The sequence below is a fragment of the Phallusia mammillata genome, chromosome 1, assembly GCF_965637545.1.
Source record: "Phallusia mammillata chromosome 1, kaPhaMamm4.hap1.1, whole genome shotgun sequence".
NCBI lineage: Eukaryota > Metazoa > Chordata > Ascidiacea > Phlebobranchia > Ascidiidae > Phallusia > Phallusia mammillata.
This window is the reverse complement of record NC_137252.1, coordinates 23000131-23020137: the sequence shown is the minus strand read 5'-3', so window position 1 is coordinate 23020137 and position 20007 is coordinate 23000131. Positions and strand designations below refer to the sequence as shown.

Genomic DNA, 20007 nt, shown 5'->3' with positions numbered 1-20007 from the left:
ACATGGTAATTAAAACACTTCTTAGAACGATTGCTTTACTTAAGACGTGTCTTGAATTGGAGTTTACGAAGTCCTAGACCCAAACCAAACTTGTATTTTTACCTTCTTGTGACACAAGTTTTTCCAAGAAAACCTGTACCCCTGGATCTTGAATTTTCGCTAGTTGTCCTCCCAAATCAATGCATGCCTGTTCTGCTTCACTAAACGCCACTTCGTCTGCCACCGTGACGTAATAAAAGTCTCGAAAGGGTACCCACCCTCCTTAAACAAATATTGAAAAACGTTAGTTGCATTCATAAGAGCTTATGCAGAGTACTTATTCTCAGCACATTGTCTTTGGCTGAAGTTCAAATACTATTACTGGTTTATTTTATTGTTACTTTTCAGCAATACTTAAATATTATGGAATAAAATTTTTAAAAGTTGTGAATAGATCTTTTAAACCGTTCAAGTTGGTTCATAGACAACTTAAGATAGATCCACTGTTCTTGTTTGGGGTTTATCTACGTTCACCACTCAAATTGGGTAACAAAACATTTACAAAGCGGTGGTTGCAGAAAAAGAGTACAATAGTGCCATTGTCTTGTGAATATACTGGTTTGAAATTTGAAAAGCGACTTTGATTGGTACGCCAAGTGCTTGAAGTTAATTTACAATTTTTGTTTCATTTCAAATCGTGCAAATGTATATATAAGGCGTAAACTCCTTCAGTGTTTCAATCTTGTTTGTGACATAAAAACCAAGATTATGAAAATAATCAAGATATTTCAGCGAATCTAGTGAAAATTGCGTCTTGCCTGTTTTTGTAAAAATACTTTGGCAGACGGTATGTAAATTGTGTTTTAGTTGTTACAAAAGGATTTCGTTTTTCTGAGATACACATCTAGGTTTACAACATACTTAATTCTGTCTGCAAAAGGAGTCCAAAAAATTACAAAGGAATTGTTACGGGAGAAAAATCAAAATGCTTGCTCCAAATCTAAACCATGCCCCCTAAATGTCATTCCTCTAGCCCAGTGGTTCTCAAACTTTTTCATAGAACGTGTTTTTTAGCTAGTTATATATAAAATTTCGCATGACATTGACTCAAAGACAACTTGTGACATCACAAACAAGACAAAAAAAAACATTACCATTGTGCGCGAACAAGTGCATTTCTGTTAGTTGTCATGCAATAAAGACCCTTGTTTTTAACAATGAAGACAGTCGATTCTCAATTCTACTTTGATTTAAAGTTAAACTGTTCAGTGGCACAAACTGACGCCAAATAAGATTGTAGAAGTACTACAACCTTTTCGCGTTCCCCCAAAAATTGCCTCACGGACCCCCAAAGGACCGCGGACCCCAGTTTGAGAACCGCTGCTCTAGCCCATTGGGTGCAAATTAAGGTGCAATTTTTAGTCGGACTTTAATTAGGGATCACAGAAAGCTACTGGCGTAGCACCTGAAAAGTCCTGGCTTACCACTATAGTGGTACGCGAACCACAATTTGAGAACCACTGAACTAGTCGAATAAGTCAGGCAAACGAATTGACACTCACTCTTGTTGAAATCATTTTCTCAAAAATATTTACGGCATACACTAACTTCTGTACATTACGACAAAGCAAAGCGCATTACAACAAACACCGAATTAAACGGCAAAAACTGGTTTATCTACTGTGTTATCAAAAAGTTTGGACCGAGCAGTAGCCTAATCTGCAGTGATATCGAAAAGCAAATACTAGCTCTTATTTTTTAAGTTACCTGCTTCTCCCATGCAAATGCTTCCATACAAATCGGAACACCCAGTTTTTTCCCAGCTCTCGTGCGAAGCAAGCGTTCTCTCGATTTTAACGCAAGGATCCCCGCCATCAGATGGCAAATCCTTCAACGCGTTGAAACCTATAGTAGCAAGATCGGAACCATCTGACCAGCTGATATCAGATAACGAACCGCCCGAAATTTGAAGACCAATGTAATATTTGTTTGTTGCATCATCTGCGAGAGAAAGAGAAAAGTATCGTTTCCCGAGGTCTGTTTCAAGCAAACTTTATGTAACTTTTGCTGTTGGTCACGATGGCCAATATCACAGTGCGTACCTTGGTATGGACAGGCTATTTTGGTCATGTGTGACAAATACATAATTGGTTGTTTGGGGTAAACATATAGATTAGGTAAGAGTTGGCACAACTAATTGCTGGTGATGTGGGTAACTGAAGAGCTCACGTTTACAACCTAAAAATAAAACAAAGCAAAACCTGTAAACTCATTGAGCTTGTCGTAAATGTCCTCGTTAGTGCTGGAGTCTTTAATGGTAGCCAAGGAGTAACCAAAATTCGAACAAAAATTTTCAGCTTCAGAAAAAGATTTTTTCTCAGTTGAAATAACTACATGAGAGGATCCAGCCAAAAAAGGTTCACCTGAATGAAAAAAGTTTTCGAATTTAAAGCTATTGGTGCTTAGTTTTATTTTGTGCACAAACTATGCATTAATACCTACTGAGAACAATTCTTTTGCCTTGGCAAAACTGGTAAGCTTCATTATTTTCGCAATCTTTTAATTCCCATCGTTTTTGTCCACCATTTTCCACTCTTACGCATTCAGGAACATTAAATGTTTTTCCATCAGGTTTTTCTCCTTTCCATAGGTCGTTGCTGGTTGTATCTAAAATTAATAAGCTTGCAACTGGTAAATTTAACTCACCACCGGTACCTGAAACGAGCAATTTTTAAAATTAGACAGGGGAATAGCTCCTTAATCCGAACCCAAGTTAAAGTCAAAATCATTTGCATTGTGACATCACATTTCCATTGATGAACAGTTACGTAAACAGCAAAGGACACCGACAAAACCATGGGCTGTTAAGGCATGTGTCCTGTCGTTGATTTCAACAATATTTAACTTACCGCCCCCATAAATTCGTCCGGAACTCCACCAACCATCTTCACCAAAAAATACCAACCCCAACCACACTTCTTCGTTGGGTAAATTCGACTTGATATTATCCCAGTCAACATCATCATGAAATTCGGTCATAATCAAATCTACAATAAAACCTCAACTGAGCAAACGCAGCACAATGTTACATTAAAGTGAAAGTTGTATTTAATACACAAATCTTTCCGAGCACAACTTGACAAAGATCCGTGGCGTTTAACCTTATCAGTAGCCTACTGCGATCAAATAACATTTTGGCAACTGTGTCCCGTGCGGCAACTATTTTGCCAAAATAAAAGTACGAGACCTATACTTACTTGCATCAGCACACCCTTTGTAAGCCTCGTACCAAGTTATTTTACTTCCACTAGTATCGTACTCATAACTTATATTGTTCTCCTCAAAACTATTGGAAGCCACCAAACCAACGCACATCAGAAATAAAACTTGACGAAGATCCATGTTGGTGGAAAATTTTAAACACTAGTATTGCAAGTTTTCACTTTTATTGGCATGACGAATTAAACCGCTTTTGCATGTCTTTTACCTAACTTGCGTAAATATGTCAAAAATACGATGTTATTCTTGAAAAACATTCCGCAAATGTTACATTTGTTACATAAGAACAAAATGGCAATATTCTGCAACGAACCAGGTTCTTAATTCTAGGTGATGTATTTACAATAGTTTTGCTCATTGTTAACACAAAATTATGTGTTTGCGAACAATGTGTTACACGAAGCAAAGCGATACTTGTCGTGGTTATTAAAATTCATTATTTATTAGCTGGTTGTCGCGGGTACGTGGACGATTTACGTCATAGGCTCTTATCCTTCTTTTTATCATTTTTCCTGTGCGATAAAATTTTGACGGTAAAATTAATTCGTTTTTTTAAAACAATTCGAATACCCCTCGAAGTTTATTTGACGCTAAACTTTCGCACATACGTAAAACAAATTTGCCCACTTTTTAAAGGTACCGTATTTTACGGACCATAAAGCGCACCCGATTATAAGGCGCACTGTCAATAAATTGCTTTGATTAGTTTTTTGTTCATACATAAGGCGCACCGGGCTATAGAACGCAACGTATTTTAAAGAGTATGGGTTACCGTATAAAGCTCATTATAATAATCATAGTATCCGTACTGGTTTTGAGTGTAGGCAACAAAGCACTACTTGATCCATACATTAGGCGCACCGGCTTATAAGGCGCACGATCAATTTATGAGGAAAAAAAAGGATTTAAATTGCGCCTCATGGTCCGTAAAATACGGTAATTACGATAAATTGTGCAAGTATTAAAGCAGTTTTTACTAAAACAGCTCATTTGCACTTGTCAGCTTTTCAAGTGCACAACCAAGTCAAATAGGTTGTGTTATGCTACAAATTAATAAACGACCCGAAGTGCAATACACCAGTGGTCGGCAACCGCCGGTCCGCGGCCCGGTACCGGTCCGCGAGGAGTTTGCTACCGGACCGTATAATTTTTCAAGATAAATGCTATAAAACATTTTGCCAATGTATCCCGGGGATGATAAACTAATTTAAGCGTTTTTATTGCTAAATATTTGTAGTTTTTTGAAGACTGGTCCGCGATAAAATTTTAGCTACAAAAACGGTCCGCAATACAAAAAAGGTTGCCGACCCCTGCAATACACCATGCATTGTGCTGAAGATTTCAGAATCTTTTGACAAGCTTAGGAGCTTGGACGATATCGGTTTATAGTTTGTGTCGATCAGAGATAAAAGTAGAATACTTTTCTTGCAGCAATGATCCGGTATTTGTCAAAATCGTCTAAAAGTTTTAATGTTATCAAACACACAAAGAAAAAACAACAAAAGAAGGATACATTATATAAACGCATTACCGTGATAAAATATGGTTGAGGCGATTACCAGGAGAATGCAAACGACGGCCTAGAGACTCATTTGGAAGATTTATCATCTTAAAAAAGCCCTAGTGGCGACATCCGAACGGGAAGTATCTGTAAGATTTATTAACAGATATATGTGAACTACGTCTGGTGTGTTGAACCAGAGACCACTAAGCTTAGTAGTTGTCATTTATATGTCAACAAACATGATTTTTGCTACCTATATCGTCGATACCTGCCTGCAGCAAAGTTTTTTTGAAATTCTAAAACATAGAAAACAAACATTAAGGGTTTTTTCCCAAACGTAGAACTTCTTAATGTTCAATGAGGGAAAGGCAAGGTGTATTTTTTTAAATCAAACAAAACGTTATTGTGACAGAACTAGGGTTTGGCAGGCTTAATCCCCCCACACTATTTGTCTAAACAAAACCAATATTTAAATGACAACCCATGTTGACCTTATTCAGTAATTTTGAAACTTTTTTAGTTCACCTGTTTACATTTTTTGGATTTGTTTGCTGCAAGCTAATTTTTCAAGTGAATTTAAAGCTACATTGAACAACGCTATAACAATTGTTTATTTTTATGTCAAAGTAATTCTGACTTTTGAGGCACTACATTCATTTTTTGTTGTAGGCTTAAAAATGAGCAATTCTAATGAATCCTCACACTTTTCTGGAAGAAAGCGACATTTTGATTCAAAATATGAAGATGAGCATTACAAAAAGACTCAGCGAACAAACCAACATGCAGCAGTTGTAAGTTTTCATCTAGTACATGCTTTATTTGTGCATGAAAAGTCATTGTGGTTCTATGATATGGTATAAAGCAGGGGTGGGCACCTTTGTTACTGTGGGGCCAAAAACAAAAGCCAAAATTAGCTTGCGGCCGCACCTGTGTATAACACAAGGTGATTTTACTTCCTTGCTTACCAAATATGCTTAACTACAAGTAAAATTCGCATTTAATTCTAGCCACATATTGCCAGGTTAGAAAAAATAGCATGGGTGCATTAATCTGCTCAAAAATATATAATAGTTGGACTCGTTTGTAAGTACATTTCAAATTCAAGCGTCTCCACAGGCCGCACAACTTTGAATCAAGGGCCGCAGGTTGCCCACCCCTGGTATAAAGGGATAACGATAGTTTATCTAAAACAACAAGCCTTAATTGTAGGTAAGCAGATAAACCAGTTGCAACAGCAACAAAAATCCATTTTTTAGGAAAGTATTGGCAATTACTTACTTCTTGTTGGGTTGGAGTGGAGAGGCATGTTTATGGCCTTATGATTTCCACTTTAATTAGCAACACTTTTCACTTAAGATTATCAAAAAAATTATCATTTTGTTTTCCAATTTAGGTGGCAGAACATTACAACAAAAGAGAAAACACCAGTTGTGCTGTTCGAAGAAACAGTAAAATCTACTACATGAGGAACTTTAATAACTGGACCAAGTCTGTCCTAATAAGTAAAGTATTGCCCAGAAAATATACAAACAACTCTTACCATTTAGGGCCGTAATGTCAAATAAAAAGCTTAGGTTATGAATTTCTTAGTGGAGACAACAATGTTTCAAACATTAGGTGAATTTGTATTAAAGATGACAGGTTTAAAATATAAGAATTTCAACCTTACCATACATCAGGGGTGGGCAACATACGGCCCGCGGGCCGGATCCGGCCCGCGACGGGATTTTGAGCGGCCCGCAGACAGTTTCTGGTCTTGCATGATAATGTGGCCCGCAGCCACATTCTGCCGCAATCCCCTACTACTTGCTTACTCCGTCAAATTATAGTTGTAACGGACAGTAACGCTCCCCATTAGCAAAAAACTTTCCCGCCGTTGTAACCATCGCACCATACATCCATTGTTACGACATAACTGCCAACCTTGTGTTTGGCCTGATTTCTTGGTTTTCTTTCTTTCCACACGTGTAGCCTAGTTAGTGTTTCAGCAGTATCTAAGTCTGTGGTGTATGCATTAAATTTGCTGTGGTGAATAATTTTATGTTATATCAGTTAGATTGTTTGGACTGTATTGTAATTGCGACGTTCTTGATTGTATTTAGTTTAGGTGGTCAAAAATCCGTTTTAAATCACTGGATAAATACGCGATTAATATATCGATTCAGGAATCCGGCCCGCCAAGTACTTCATTTTCCCATATCAGGCCCGCCGACTGGAGAAGTTGCCCGCCCCTGCCATACATGAACACTTCCTGTTTTTGGCAAGATTGCTTTGCAAATGACCTAAGAACAGACATCTAAGTTTTAAGAAAACAAATACAGAGGCTAGTTTCTTGTCAGATTGTGTAACATCAATAACAGGTTGCATGGTCAAATATTAATTGATGTAACTAAGTTACCTCTCAAAACATTTTAAACGCATGTGTAAATTTGCATGAAGTAATTTTTACATCTTGATTTTTGTTACTCCACAGAAAAATACCTTGACAAACTAAGATCAGGAAATTGGAAGCATAAACCCACAATACTTGATCTTGGATGTGGAAAGGGAGGGGATCTACTGAAATGGAATAAAGGAAACATCAGAAAAATTGTATGACTTACTTTGGTTCATTTGACAAAAACTAAAACAGTATTTTAGGGGATTGAAAATTGTTCACTAATTCTACATCAAGCCTACCATGAAAGCAACACCACAGTTAATAAAAATGGTGTTTAAAAATTTGCTTTTTCATGAACAGATTTGTACAGACATAGCTGCAACCTCAATAACTCAATGCAAAGAAAGGTATGACTTATTAAAAAAGAAATCAAGAAACAATCAAGTTTTCGATGCAGAGTTTTTGGTGGCTGACTCAGGCAAGGTAACTTACTTTAATTGCTTCTTCAGAACATTTGGTATTTTATTTTAAACTTCTTAAAACTTGACAACCCGTTAAATAAAATATAAGAATTTAGTACTTTTTTGCCAGGAAAGCTTAAAAGAGATGTTTTCCAATCCTGAAACCAAAATTGACATCACCAGTTGCCAGTTTGTAATACATTACACATTCGAAAGTGAAACCCAGGCAGAGAAAATGGTTCGAAATGCGTGTGAATCCCTACAAGAAGGAGGGTACTTCATTGGAACAACTGTAAATGCAAAGAAACTGGTGTGGGTATATAAGTAATTAATTATCAGTCTGATCATTCAAAAAAATCTAATCAAAACGTATAATGTCAGTACAATGTCAATGTAACAGCTTTGACTCTGTAAGCTTTTTATTAGTTTACAGCAGTGGTTCTCAAACTGTGCGTCGCGACGCCCTGGTGCGTCGTTTCAATTTTCCAAGGGCGTCGCAGAATAGTTTCGTTTCGTGGCTTTTTGTTGTCATATCAATAAACACAACTTTAATAATAAGTTTCCTCATTAACTTTTATTTGCTGGTGCGTCGCAAGTTCAGAAAAACTCCAGGGGCGTCGCAACAAAAAAAGTTTGAGAACCACTGGTTTACAGAGTTGGAAAGTTTATGTTATTATTGCTGATTAGGACATAATAAAAAAATTACATTTTTTTGTCTTAGCATTACTGGAAAACTATGAATCTATTCTGTTCATTACTTTTAAGTTTACATTCAATAAAACACCAGACCACATACAATGGTTTCAAATGTACTGATTCATATGTTTCAAAGGTTAAGAAAAAAGGTTACCCTATCCACATATTTTGTAATCAGGTTTTGGGTTTGCTACAAATGTTTTTGCGAAAGTTTTGCATTTACCCAATAAGCAAACAAAAACTGATTTTACACATACTTAAGAAGTATAAAATATTCCCTTCCCTTTCTCCATCCACTAAAAAATAGTTTGCTTTTTAATCCATAGAAACAAGTTGCATTCTGCAGAAGATATGAAGTTTGGCAATGACGTTTACAGTGTTAGATTTCAGTCAAAAGACTCTTTTCCCGATTTTGGTTGTCAATACCAGTTCCAACTGGACGATGTTGTTGATTGCCCAGAATTCTTACTTAAAAAGAAGAATTTAGTCCAGTAGGACCTTTTTTAAACAATAGAAAGTCGTTATGATTTAATGCTTATATAATTTTGTGATACAAACTTGTAACGTGTGAATTTGAAGCTACTGTAAAAATTATTAATTTCATTCAGCACAGTATTTCTAAACAGGGATAAAATTATTCTGAAAACTTTACTGTGTTTTTACATATAGCTTTTCCTATTCATTGAAACTCATATTATTTGATAGCTTGTGTTAACACTGTTGCCAGAGTTTTAGGTTTCTTTAACCAACAAAGTGGTTTATAAAAAAATAACAAATACAACCACATGGGAAATATATATTTTTTACACTTATTTTCGGAATATGTTTAGACAATGTAAGGAGCTTTGGCATTATTATGAAATGAATGAATTTTTTTTCATGCAGTTTCACAATCTAAACTATTTGCAAATTAAATATTTTATAGCATTACATTTGCCATTATGTGCATTAGTACTTTTCTCAACAGGCTGTGTCAAAAATATGGAATGCATCTAGTTGAATGGAAAACTTTTGCAGAGTTTTTTGATGAAAACTGCAATGATAATGAGAACTTCAAACTCATCCGGCGAATGAAAGCTTTGGAGGTTTTAATACTTAACTATTATTTTTGTGGAGTCTGTGTAGTTCATTTAGTTGATTATCTTATCTAGTTAAGTAAAAGTGAAGTTCCGAATTTGGATGGTGTCTGTTGTTCATGTCTACTCTATACCTTAGTTCAGTGTATACCATATGTGGCCAACATGTCAATTGTGTTTAACTGGGCAATCGTCTAGTCCAGGGGTCACCAACCCTATGCCCGCGGGCACCAAATCGCCCGTCGGCCCTTCATTGGTCGCCCGCGGCACATATTCTAAAAAAGCAAGTTGCCTAATTTGTTGCAAATGGTGCTGCGCCCATAGTAACTTCTAAAGCAGGGGTGGGCAACCTTTGTTACTGTAGGGCCAATTATAAATGTCAAAATTGGATCGAGGGCCGCACATGTGCATCACACAAAGTGATTTTGCTTTGTTTCTTACCAAATATGCTTAACTACAAGTATAATTCGTATTTGATTCTAAGCACATTTTGCCAGATCACAGAAAACTAGCATCAGGCGCATTAATCAGCTGAAAAATATGTAATAATTGGACTCGTTTGCCAGTACTTGTGAAATCCAAGCGTCTCTGCGGGCCACACAAGCTTTAATGAAGGGCCGCAGGTTGCCCACCCCTGTTCTAAAGAATGTGTTTTAACCATAGTCACAATGAAAACAATTGACTGTTACATCATACGCGCGGCAATAAAGAGCATCGTTAAACAAAGTGTTGTGCTAAGACAAATAGACAGTGGATCACAATCAACTCTGCTTTGGCTACTGCTTAATTATGGGTCGCCTTCCCTGAAACAAAACATCGTGCATTAAAAAATTTGACACTACTGTTACTTGTGTTTTAACCTGGTGCCCGCGAGCCATTTGGTGATCATATGGTAGCCCGTGACCTTAATAAGGTTGGTGACCCCTGGTCTAGTCTGACTGGCCAATTGCATCCAAATTTTAAACTGAAACAATAAATTGGAACTTACATGATTAAATGTTTAAAAAAATGCGGTATGGCTTGGTTTTAGCCTTTTTGCTGACTAGTCAATCACATTTTATCAAGAATTTTTTGTCAATCCTATTAAGTGACAAGTTGGCCATTTGTGGTGTATACCATTCTGAAAGAAATGATTTTGTTAATTGGTTGGAAAAAGTGGTTTGATACCCAGGGGTATTAATCATTGTAATATGTGCTGTGTAACTGCAAAAGTTGTTAGTTTGGTGTTGATGTAGCAAGCCTGTCGTTTCTAAATATATTTTTGTCAATGTGATTTGGTGAGCAAAAAAAATGTTAGCTCCATAATGCTCTTGCCTGGTAGAACTATTGTAATAATGACAACTGACCAAAATTAAAACAAAACCTGCTTGATGAGACTTCCTTAAATGAATCTCCTGCCTTACTTTTCAGGAATATCCTTCTGTTTCTGGACCACTTAATAGTTCAATTAGGTCTGACTATGATCATGCTAAAAAAGAAATTGATCGGATTATTTCAAAACACCCCAGAAGTGAACCTAGAGTTGCAACATTATCCAAAACCGAATGGGAAGCAGCCAGTAAGTGTTTTGTGCAGTTTTTAAGTTGATATTTGTTAAACACTACGAAGAGATTAGTAGGTCTTTTTGATTTTAGTACTTGGCCTGTGGTCAATATGTTGTCATTACTTCAAAACTGCACTGTGTTGCTGTTTGCCTTTTTTCTTTGTAATTTTAATTTTATTGGAAGTTTGATCAGGCTAGCATGGTAAAGGCAACATCTAAGTTTGTGTTTGTGGCCATTACTCAAGATTTTGTAAATATTGTCTGATGTTTTAGTCAAGTAACATTCCCATAATTTATTCTTTTAGGCATATATGTCGTTTATGCTTTCATAAAAGACTCAAATGTGTCTCGAAGTTCCCCTGAAAGAACTAAAGAAGAAACAAATGATGCAGAAGAAAAGATTCCTCTAGTTATTATTTGAAAATTCAAGTTAAAATTGTTCACAAAACTATGTTCACTACAAAAACACCATGCCCTTTGTAAAACCGAATTTTCTTCTGGAAAAAACATTTTGAGACATCTTTGTTTCAACATTGTTGTACTTTTTTATGGAAAGGACAAATTATTAAGACTGGAAGTTTTGTGTGGTTATTTAAATTGCCTTGTTCTGTTTGTTTTCCCAAATACAGAAAATAATTAAAATACTATTACCTTCTTAAAAAAATAATAATGTGCTTGTTTTTTGAAAATTCACATTTTTAGTTTTGAGTTTATTGCCTCATTTGCTTTGCACTGGAATAAAATTGTAACAACCAAAGTTATTCTACTATCCTGTTGCTTGTTTATTGGAATAGTAACAAACGAGGGGAAGTTAGTTTTGGTTCCTCGTACACCAGTGCCCAATCTCCAGTATTAAGTTGTGTCAAGGCACTCAACTCCTATATATGGTAATTTCAGAACATTAATTTACCACTTTGACTGTTAGCAGCAGTTGGTAGTTTAGTCAAACACTTGTTTTTGTTAAAAAACCACTGACAATAACATAAAAACTTTTGGACAAGAAATGCATCAAACTAACCTTTGCTCGCTGCCCCAAGCAACCTTGAGAAACATGACCTTTGGACTTGGACACTGTTCTGTTTTCGGTGTTTTCCCCTTTTCTGTCTTATTTTCACAACGTATAAAGTTTTTGTGTAAGCATCCTGTGTTTCAAGGAATGAGATAAGGTACGTTTAAAATTTCCACATCGTAGTTGAGACTGGGAGGTCGAAAAGTTTGAAATCCAGTACACATTCATTCCGGGTTTAGTTTTTGTTATTTTGGAACCATGGCGTTAAGAAAAGGTGAGGTTTTTCAGATAAAAGTGGATTAAAATTTGGAAAAGCGAAGGTTTTTAAATTGTTGGTAAATTATGTACATGGCGTTGTTTAGCTTTTTTCACAAAATGTTAAACCAAATTTTGTTTAATGCTTTGTATTGGAGAAACACGCTTCTAGAACATATGTAAGTCAGTTAAATAACTATAGCCCATTGATTTATATAATGACGTTTTTGTTATAATTATAACAAATATGTTTTTCAGGTATTTTTATTGTTTCGGCAAAGCGTACTCCATTTGGAACATACGGTGGATTTCTTAAAGACCACTCAGCTACAGACCTTCAGGAAATTGCCAACAAAGCTGCATTGGATGCTGCAAAGATTTCCCCTGAAAGCATAGATTCTGTATTTATAGGAAATGTTATGCAGGTTAACGATTTTTTCTATAATTTTGAACAATCTGTGAAATTATATTATATAATGTATCAGTATATTTTTGCTTTCTAATTTAGTTTCCAGTTAAGCTGTCAGGGTCATTACATTAAATATTTGTTTTGTTGGAATATTTAAGTAGAATGATTGACTTTAGCCTGGAGCGAACAGTGTTCGTTCAGGATGATTGTGCAAACTTTACCTGCAATGATGTCGTGGTCGATGTAACCTAATTTCACTGCTGTGGTAACTTTGTAAAGAGCAAAGCCTTTAAAATACCAATTTATTGTTGTGTGGCCACAATTCCACTAAAATAATTTAACCAAATGGTATTTAGAGTTCAATTGATGCTGCATACATTGCTCGTCACTCAGCTTTGCGAGTTGGAATCCCAATGCATGTTCCAGCACTCACTGTGAATCGACTTTGTGGGTCTGGATTTCAATCAATAGTGTCAGGTGCACAGGAACTGGAACTTGGCATTGGTTCCATGGCTTTATGTGGAGGATCTGAAAGCATGAGCCAAGGTCCTCACATGTTGTTTGGGGCCAGATTTGGAACCAAACTTGGACAAGATCTCAAGGTATTTGTCAGTAGGACCAAATAGGTAAAACATTTGTGACATCTTTTATTTTTAAAAATGCCGTACCATCTAATAAAAAAACAATATTTCGGTTAGTTTTCTATAATAGCTAATGTGAATCACCAATTAGTTTGGGGCATTGAGACTAGTTTTGGTAGTTAGTGGAAATTACAGTGACTAGACAAAAATGGTTAAATATCTTTTAAAACAACCATAATATGCAATTTGTCAAATGTTTTATTAATATTGTCTACATCTATGATGAAAGGGGAAATTGATGAATCAGTGCTATTGCAAAAGCCTTACCCATCACTGTGTATTTTCTATTAAGGGGCATTGAAAATTAAGCAGCTGCAAAACTGGTGAAAAGGATTACTGGCATGGGCGCAACTAGGGGGGCAGGTTCGTCGGCATGCCAGGTCCCTTTTCTATCTGCGTTATTGCGTATAACGGCTCTCGTACAGCGCTCGCATCAAAGCTAAAAATAACTTTCAAATGACAGGACAAGGCGCCGGCACTGCAGTAAATCGCTTCATCGGTATGTATTGTGATGATAATTACTAGTGATATACCGAATCGAAGAAATTTTGATTCGGCCGAAACTGAATATTCGGCGGTTTTGCTGAATAAATTCGGCCGAATCAACCGAATCATTTATGACGTCACGCGAAGTCGTGGTCTGTGAATGGTCTTTGTGACTTACAAGTGTTACTTTTTCGTGGCATTCAGAGCCATACAATCCAAGGACGAAACCCATTTTTTTTAGATTATTAGTGGAAAAGCGCGTCGGACCATTCGACCCATCTATGATACGCACTTAGCAATACAATCGTTTTTGGGAAAGTTGGTAGTTCGTTGCCTGCCCCCTCAATTTTCCGCTAGTTGCGCCACTGATTACTGGTGTTTATATTTTAAGCAAATCTTTTATATCAACAAGTAAAATTACAACAAAATTAGTATTCTACTTTCATGTTGTGGCAAATGTAATAATCTCATATAAATGATCTTTTAAAATGTTAATTGTTATTTAGTTGGTTGATGGATTGTGGGCTGGCCTTACTGACATGCATGTGAAAACACCGATGGGTGTAACTGCAGAAAACCTTGCTACAAAATACGGAATAACTCGAGAAGACACAGATGCCTATGCTCTGAAGACACAGTCACGCTGGGGTGAAGGTGTGTAATGGCCAAATTAGGATTTATGTCAAAACTTTAATCTAATCAACAGTTTCATTTACAAATGTTTTAGTTTTTAAATGTATTTTTTCCTGGTGTTGTTTTGTGCACTTAAAATTTTCTATTTTGTAATAAAGTTAATTTCATGTTTCTAGCACAACAAAGTGGAAAGTTTAACGATGAAATGATCACCATGACAATAAAATCACGGAAGGGCCCAAAAGAAGTTAGTATGGATGAACATCCTCGACCAGGTGTAACAATGGAGCAACTTGCTAAACTTCCTCCCGTGTTTAAAAAGAATGGAACTGTTTCAGCTGGAAATGCTAGTGTAAGTGATGTTATGTTATAGGAGCCATACTGCTGCATATTTAAAATGGATATGCAGACAAAATTGATCATTGGAAATTTATGACACATTTTCCCCATGTTGACAATTCACTGTAAATCATAGCATTTTGTTTTTTCTGAATAAAGAAAACAACTAAAAGCAACCAATCTAAAATTTCTACAGGGAGTGTGTGATGGTGCTGCTGCAGTGATTATTGCAACTGAAGAAGCTTGTCAAAAGCACAACCTCAAGCCATTGGCAAGATTGGTAGCTTACAACTCTGTTGGATGTGACCCAAACATCATGGGCATTGGTAAATGACGGGAAAATATGTGGGTTTTGTCATTCTCAACCTAAGAAAAGCTTTAATGGAATTGTTTCATCTCCCATTGTATTCTGAAAGGATAGTATTGTTTTATGAAGTCATTAAGCATGCTTTTTCAATTACAATAACCAACTTTTAATTAAGTAAAACACATTTATGGTCACAAACCAATCAACATCTTAACTTCCATGTGTTTACTTTTTGCAGGACCTGTACCAGCTATTAAAAATGCCTTGGCAGCTGCAAATCTAAATCTTGCTGACATGGATATATGTGATGTAAGAATCAATTTTATTACCCTGTAACTGTAACAATGTTTGTGTTTGTAGCCATATTAATTTAATGCAGCCTATTACAGAATTTTCGCAAGTAACTAAAAAACTAGTTTTATACTCAACATTGTCAAAATTATTTCAAGGTAAATGAAGCTTTTGCGCCTCAATATTTGGCTGTTGAAAAAGAGCTAGGTCTTGACCCTGAAAAGACTAATGTGTGTGGTGGTGCAATAGCTCTGGGTCATCCTCTCGGAGCATCTGGAAACAGAATTACCGCACATTTAACTCACCAGCTAAGGTGCTGTATGTTTTGCAGTATTGTTGATCATTTAAGTTACATGCAAGCACTTAAGCACTTGTCTTGTCTCGTTTTATTCAGCTATTGTTATGACAAATATTTAAGTCAGACAAGCTCAATCAAAACTTGTTTTATAAAATACTAAAAATGTTTTTAGGAATCGAAACCTCAAATATGCTGTTGGTGCAGCTTGTATCGGCGGTGGTCAGGGAATAGCAGTCATTCTGGAAAATGCATCTTAGTTTCCAAAACACTTTTTCAAGTGTATAATTTTGTTCCACCAATTTCAATTTACTTTTGCAATCTACAACTACTTTGCTTGAAACTAATTTTTTGTTTTGAACGTTTCCTTGTATGTCTAGTTTATATGCAAGTACAAGAAAACTTAGTGGATGTTTGAATATTTTTAACGAACCAGCACGCTAAAATCCACGCGTCGTGCATATGCAGATATCCTGCAAATACGAAGAAAATTACACAATTTACTTGTGGCTGGTTAGTTGCTGCCAAGCCGGGTTTTGTTGTCCATCCTCATTGGAACATATTTTCGATTCACGAGATTTAATTGATGCACACGCCGTCATGGGCGTCCGCAGCGGGGGGTGGCGCGTCCCCCCCCCCCCCTGGAAAAAAGAAAAACGCAAACGGTCGCAAAATACGCATCTTAAAACAAAACACAATAAACATTCACACAGTGTTATACAAAAACTATTCCTGGAACGTAAACTGAAGACGTCGTAAGTCTCCAACCCGTTAAACGCACCCAATACAAGCTGTAACTGTAACAGAATAGGATGAGGTTTTACAGCAGATTAAATGAATCGAACATTATGACTTAACAATAGCTCGGTAACAAGCATATTATTACGTCCTTGATGGATGTGTCAAAAAGCCATTATGTGATACCTTCACTGTGTCTATTGTTACATCTGATAAGGTTCGCGTATGTAAATCCTACTTCCGTTAAAAATCGTTTGCCTTCCTTCCACATATTACAGTAATAGTTGATATTGTGTTTATTGCACACTACTGCTACATTGGGATTGGCAAGAATGAGTATTTTTTTCTGAAATACCGTTTATCGAACGGCGATGTGACGATAGTTTGCACTCCCCTGTATTTTTTCCTGCGGACGCCCATGCACGCCGTCATATGTGTACCAAGAAAAACATTACAATTAATATGTGTTAAAGTTTTAAAATTTAAACTGAACAGTGTGGTAGCTAATTAGGCCTATTTTAAATTGTTTACAAGAAGTCAAACTGACGAAATAGCATGATAACTGTAGTGTTGTGGACGTTTGGCAAAGAATTTTTATTGAACAATTTGATTCTTTTTACCGAGTAAGGAATAAGGATCCGATCGCAACTTTGCACATTCGTTGCAAATCAAGGTATTCAAGTTTATTGGTCAACTGCACAAACCACGTGACCTGTTTTCAAACTTGCTTAACGGTTGAGTAACCACGATGTCCTGGTTATTGTTATGTCACTGCTAATTGGGTGACTAATTCAGACATACTTGACGTATTTTGTGCCCTAATAATGCATTTGAATTCAGTAATTCAATCTAGTCCTGTTGTGAAGCTTTTTGTGATATTTTGTTTTGTATTTTAGGCTTTTTAGGAACGAAATATTTACGTTCAAACAGTCGTTAACCCGTTATTTCGTTATGAGAAAAATTGTTCTACCCAATTGAGTTATTTTTAACCAAAATAGTAGAGAGTTAACAACTACAAAAAAGGTGTGATTTGGAAGAAATTTTTATGTCACTTTGAGCTTGCACGTTTTTAATTATTTGTAAATAGTGTACTACTAAGTTACTAACTACTGTGTTTGTTTATAAATGTACAGAACGGCTGGTGATTTGCTTCCATCATCTTGTAATTGATCTTTGTTTGTGCCTTCAATATGTCCATGGTAAAAAGCTGTTTGTTAACCAATATTTGTAAAAATGTTATTAAAATTGTTTTAATACAACATCACACATGGTAATAAGGTTTGTAAACTCATTACAATATTACTTCATACCTTTACATAAAAAAGGTACCATTTTAATAATAATTTTGTTTTTGTAAAGAAGGATCAGGTATATGATCTCAAAATCACTGCAATATGTCAGTGTTTTATCACTAAATATGTGCTTTGGCTAAAATGTTTTTGTGTACCCAAACATATTAGTGTATAAATTATACATAGGCTTTTAAACCAAAATATCTATGCCAACTTTATATTTGCAAGTTGGCAGTTCCTAATACCACTTTGTTAATCTTAGCATGGAAATCAGGAAAACCTTTCACCTCATATTGTGAGGCAAGTTTACAAAGAATTTGCATCACTCAAAAATGAACCAGTTGAGGGAATACAGATAACAATGAACGAAGATGATGTGTCTGAGATTCATGCTACTTTAGAAGGGCCTCGTACGTGTATAATAATATTAAACAGTCAAAACAAAAACATTTGATGCAACAAATCGATTTTGATTTCTGTATTTGGCACTTTTTTCTGTTGTTATAAAACAAAGTCGCAATACTTTTTAAGCACTCTATTTATAGTTAATCAGATGCTTACTGTAAAATAAATTCATTCAAAATGTTTTTAAAAGCAGTTTATTTATATAACTGTTGTAAATATTTAAAAGTTTATTTAAGTATTAATAAGAATAGTAAAAAAAAATGAATAACATATTGTTTTATTACTTTGTAGAAGGAACACCTTTCGCAGGTGGCATCTTCAAAATGAAAATTTGCCTTACAAAAGAATTTCCCTCATCACCACCGAAGGGCTTTTTCCTCACAAAAATCTTTCATCCCAATGTTAGTGCATTGGGTGAAATTTGTGTTAACACACTTAAGCAGGATTGGAACTCAAAAATGGGAATCCGAAATGTTCTTCTGGTACTACTATTTCTTTGCTTTAACTTGAACATTCATTCATACATTTAACGACGAATATAATGGCCTAAACACCTGTAAAAAATGACATGTTTTATTATTTAATGTTTAGGCAAATGCTCATGTTATCACCAGTGATATAAGGGGCCACATCAGTTACACTCATTTATAACTCATTCATTATAATTTTGTTTTTAGCAACTGTGCCACTGCCCAATTAAGTTATGCCTACCAGAGTCAATCCTCAAACTGCCTGCCTTGTTGAGTTTCTCTAGACATAATTTCACTACGTTAAACATTTATGGTTAGACTTAATGCGATAGACACCTGATCTGTTTCAACCTATCTAAGATCCTGGTGCATGCAAACAAATAGGGTAAAGTTAGAACTAAACCATATCACACAATTTGAAACTGAATGACTAATGGAATTGTTCTTTTTCCAGACTATCAAGTGTTTACTTATCCACCCAAACCCAGAATCAGCCCTCAATGAGGAAGCAGGAAGACTTTTACTAGAACACTATGAAGATTATGAAGCACGTGCCAAGCTGATGACTGAAATCCATGCCTTACCATCAACTGGGAAAACAAACAAACCCGATGAAAAACCATCCACCAGCGGAATTCACAGGCATATGGAAGGAGCAAGTGGTGGTCCAGCAGTTAAAAAGCATGCTGCTGAAAAACTTCTTGAGAAGAAAAAGAAAGAAAAGAAAAGGGGTTTAAAACGATTGTGATTTTGTTTCTTTCTTAAACTGCAATCTATTTTCCCTCCTTTTGCACTGCTTTACATTTTACTGTTGTTTATAATTGTGCGCTTGGTAAGAAGACAAAACTGGATTTGTTAAATCTCCTGCTGGAGAGATTGACCGTGAAAACTCTATTGTGACTACAATCATTCAAATCGTTGTGACTTAAATATACATCAGAATTTAAACGTTTTATTTAGAATTTTTGTTGATGGTAACGATTTCAAAACGAGAAGTTTCAAAAGGTTTTATTATTACTCACGGTGGTCGGGCAACGTCTCGGTGCGTTATTCTCACGTTGATCCGATGTTAGATCGCTTTTTGCTTTACAGAGATGGCGATTTTTATTTAGTACAACCCAACTAGTTCCACTGCAGAGGGGCATGCGAGCGATTTGCAGTGTGTAAGATGATAAGCATCCAATTGTTCAGCCGTAAAAAGTTTCTCTCTGTTATCTGTTTCTTTAGGGGTTGCTATACTGTCCATAAGTTTAATATTTTGTGTTTATTTTTGACACACGACATTGTCTAAGATAAGCTGTTGGAAGTTTTCCGTATATTTAATGGTTTGGCGTTGGGCCAGCTAGCCCTAAAAGCCCCTTTTTTCTTTTTGCGTGCTATCAAGCGGTTCTTTTAAAAGTCCTCATTTGCAATGGATTCACGCCCATATAAGGCACCAATTAAGGTCTCGAGTAGGCCTACCCAGTGGTGGGATTCAAAGTTTTTGTCAGCCGGTTCAATCACAAAAGTCATATTTTTC

At 35.9% G+C, this 20007-nt stretch overlaps 3 protein-coding genes across 3 annotated transcripts; all 3 read left to right on the top strand.

Annotated features, from left to right (window-relative positions):
• Positions 1-5393: 5393 nt before the first annotated feature.
• On the top strand, positions 5394-11675 carry LOC145223611 (mRNA cap guanine-N(7) methyltransferase-like). The gene is made up of 9 exons (XM_080090014.1): positions 5394-5553; positions 6156-6264; positions 7236-7354; positions 7503-7625; positions 7734-7915; positions 8626-8790; positions 9267-9384; positions 10786-10933; positions 11224-11675. Exons 1-9 carry the CDS (start codon positions 5440-5442, stop codon positions 11337-11339), a joined length of 1194 nt encoding a protein of 397 aa, XP_079946140.1. The 5' UTR covers positions 5394-5439; the 3' UTR covers positions 11340-11675.
• A 352-nt stretch (positions 11676-12027) lies between these two features.
• On the top strand, positions 12028-15994 carry LOC145223622 (3-ketoacyl-CoA thiolase, mitochondrial-like). Its single transcript, XM_080090025.1, has 9 exons — positions 12028-12201; positions 12441-12607; positions 12948-13193; positions 14225-14372; positions 14528-14703; positions 14887-15016; positions 15236-15306; positions 15447-15601; positions 15759-15994. The coding sequence occupies exons 1-9, from the start codon at positions 12186-12188 to the stop codon at positions 15841-15843; spliced, it is 1194 nt and encodes a 397-aa protein (XP_079946151.1). The 5' UTR covers positions 12028-12185; the 3' UTR covers positions 15844-15994.
• A 1197-nt stretch (positions 15995-17191) lies between these two features.
• Positions 17192-19436, top strand: LOC145223633 (ubiquitin-conjugating enzyme E2 S-like). The gene is made up of 5 exons (XM_080090037.1): positions 17192-17344; positions 17455-17520; positions 17876-18023; positions 18310-18500; positions 18943-19436. Exons 2-5 carry the CDS (start codon positions 17512-17514, stop codon positions 19234-19236), a joined length of 642 nt encoding a protein of 213 aa, XP_079946163.1. The 5' UTR covers positions 17192-17344; positions 17455-17511; the 3' UTR covers positions 19237-19436.
• Positions 19437-20007: the final 571 nt, after the last annotated feature.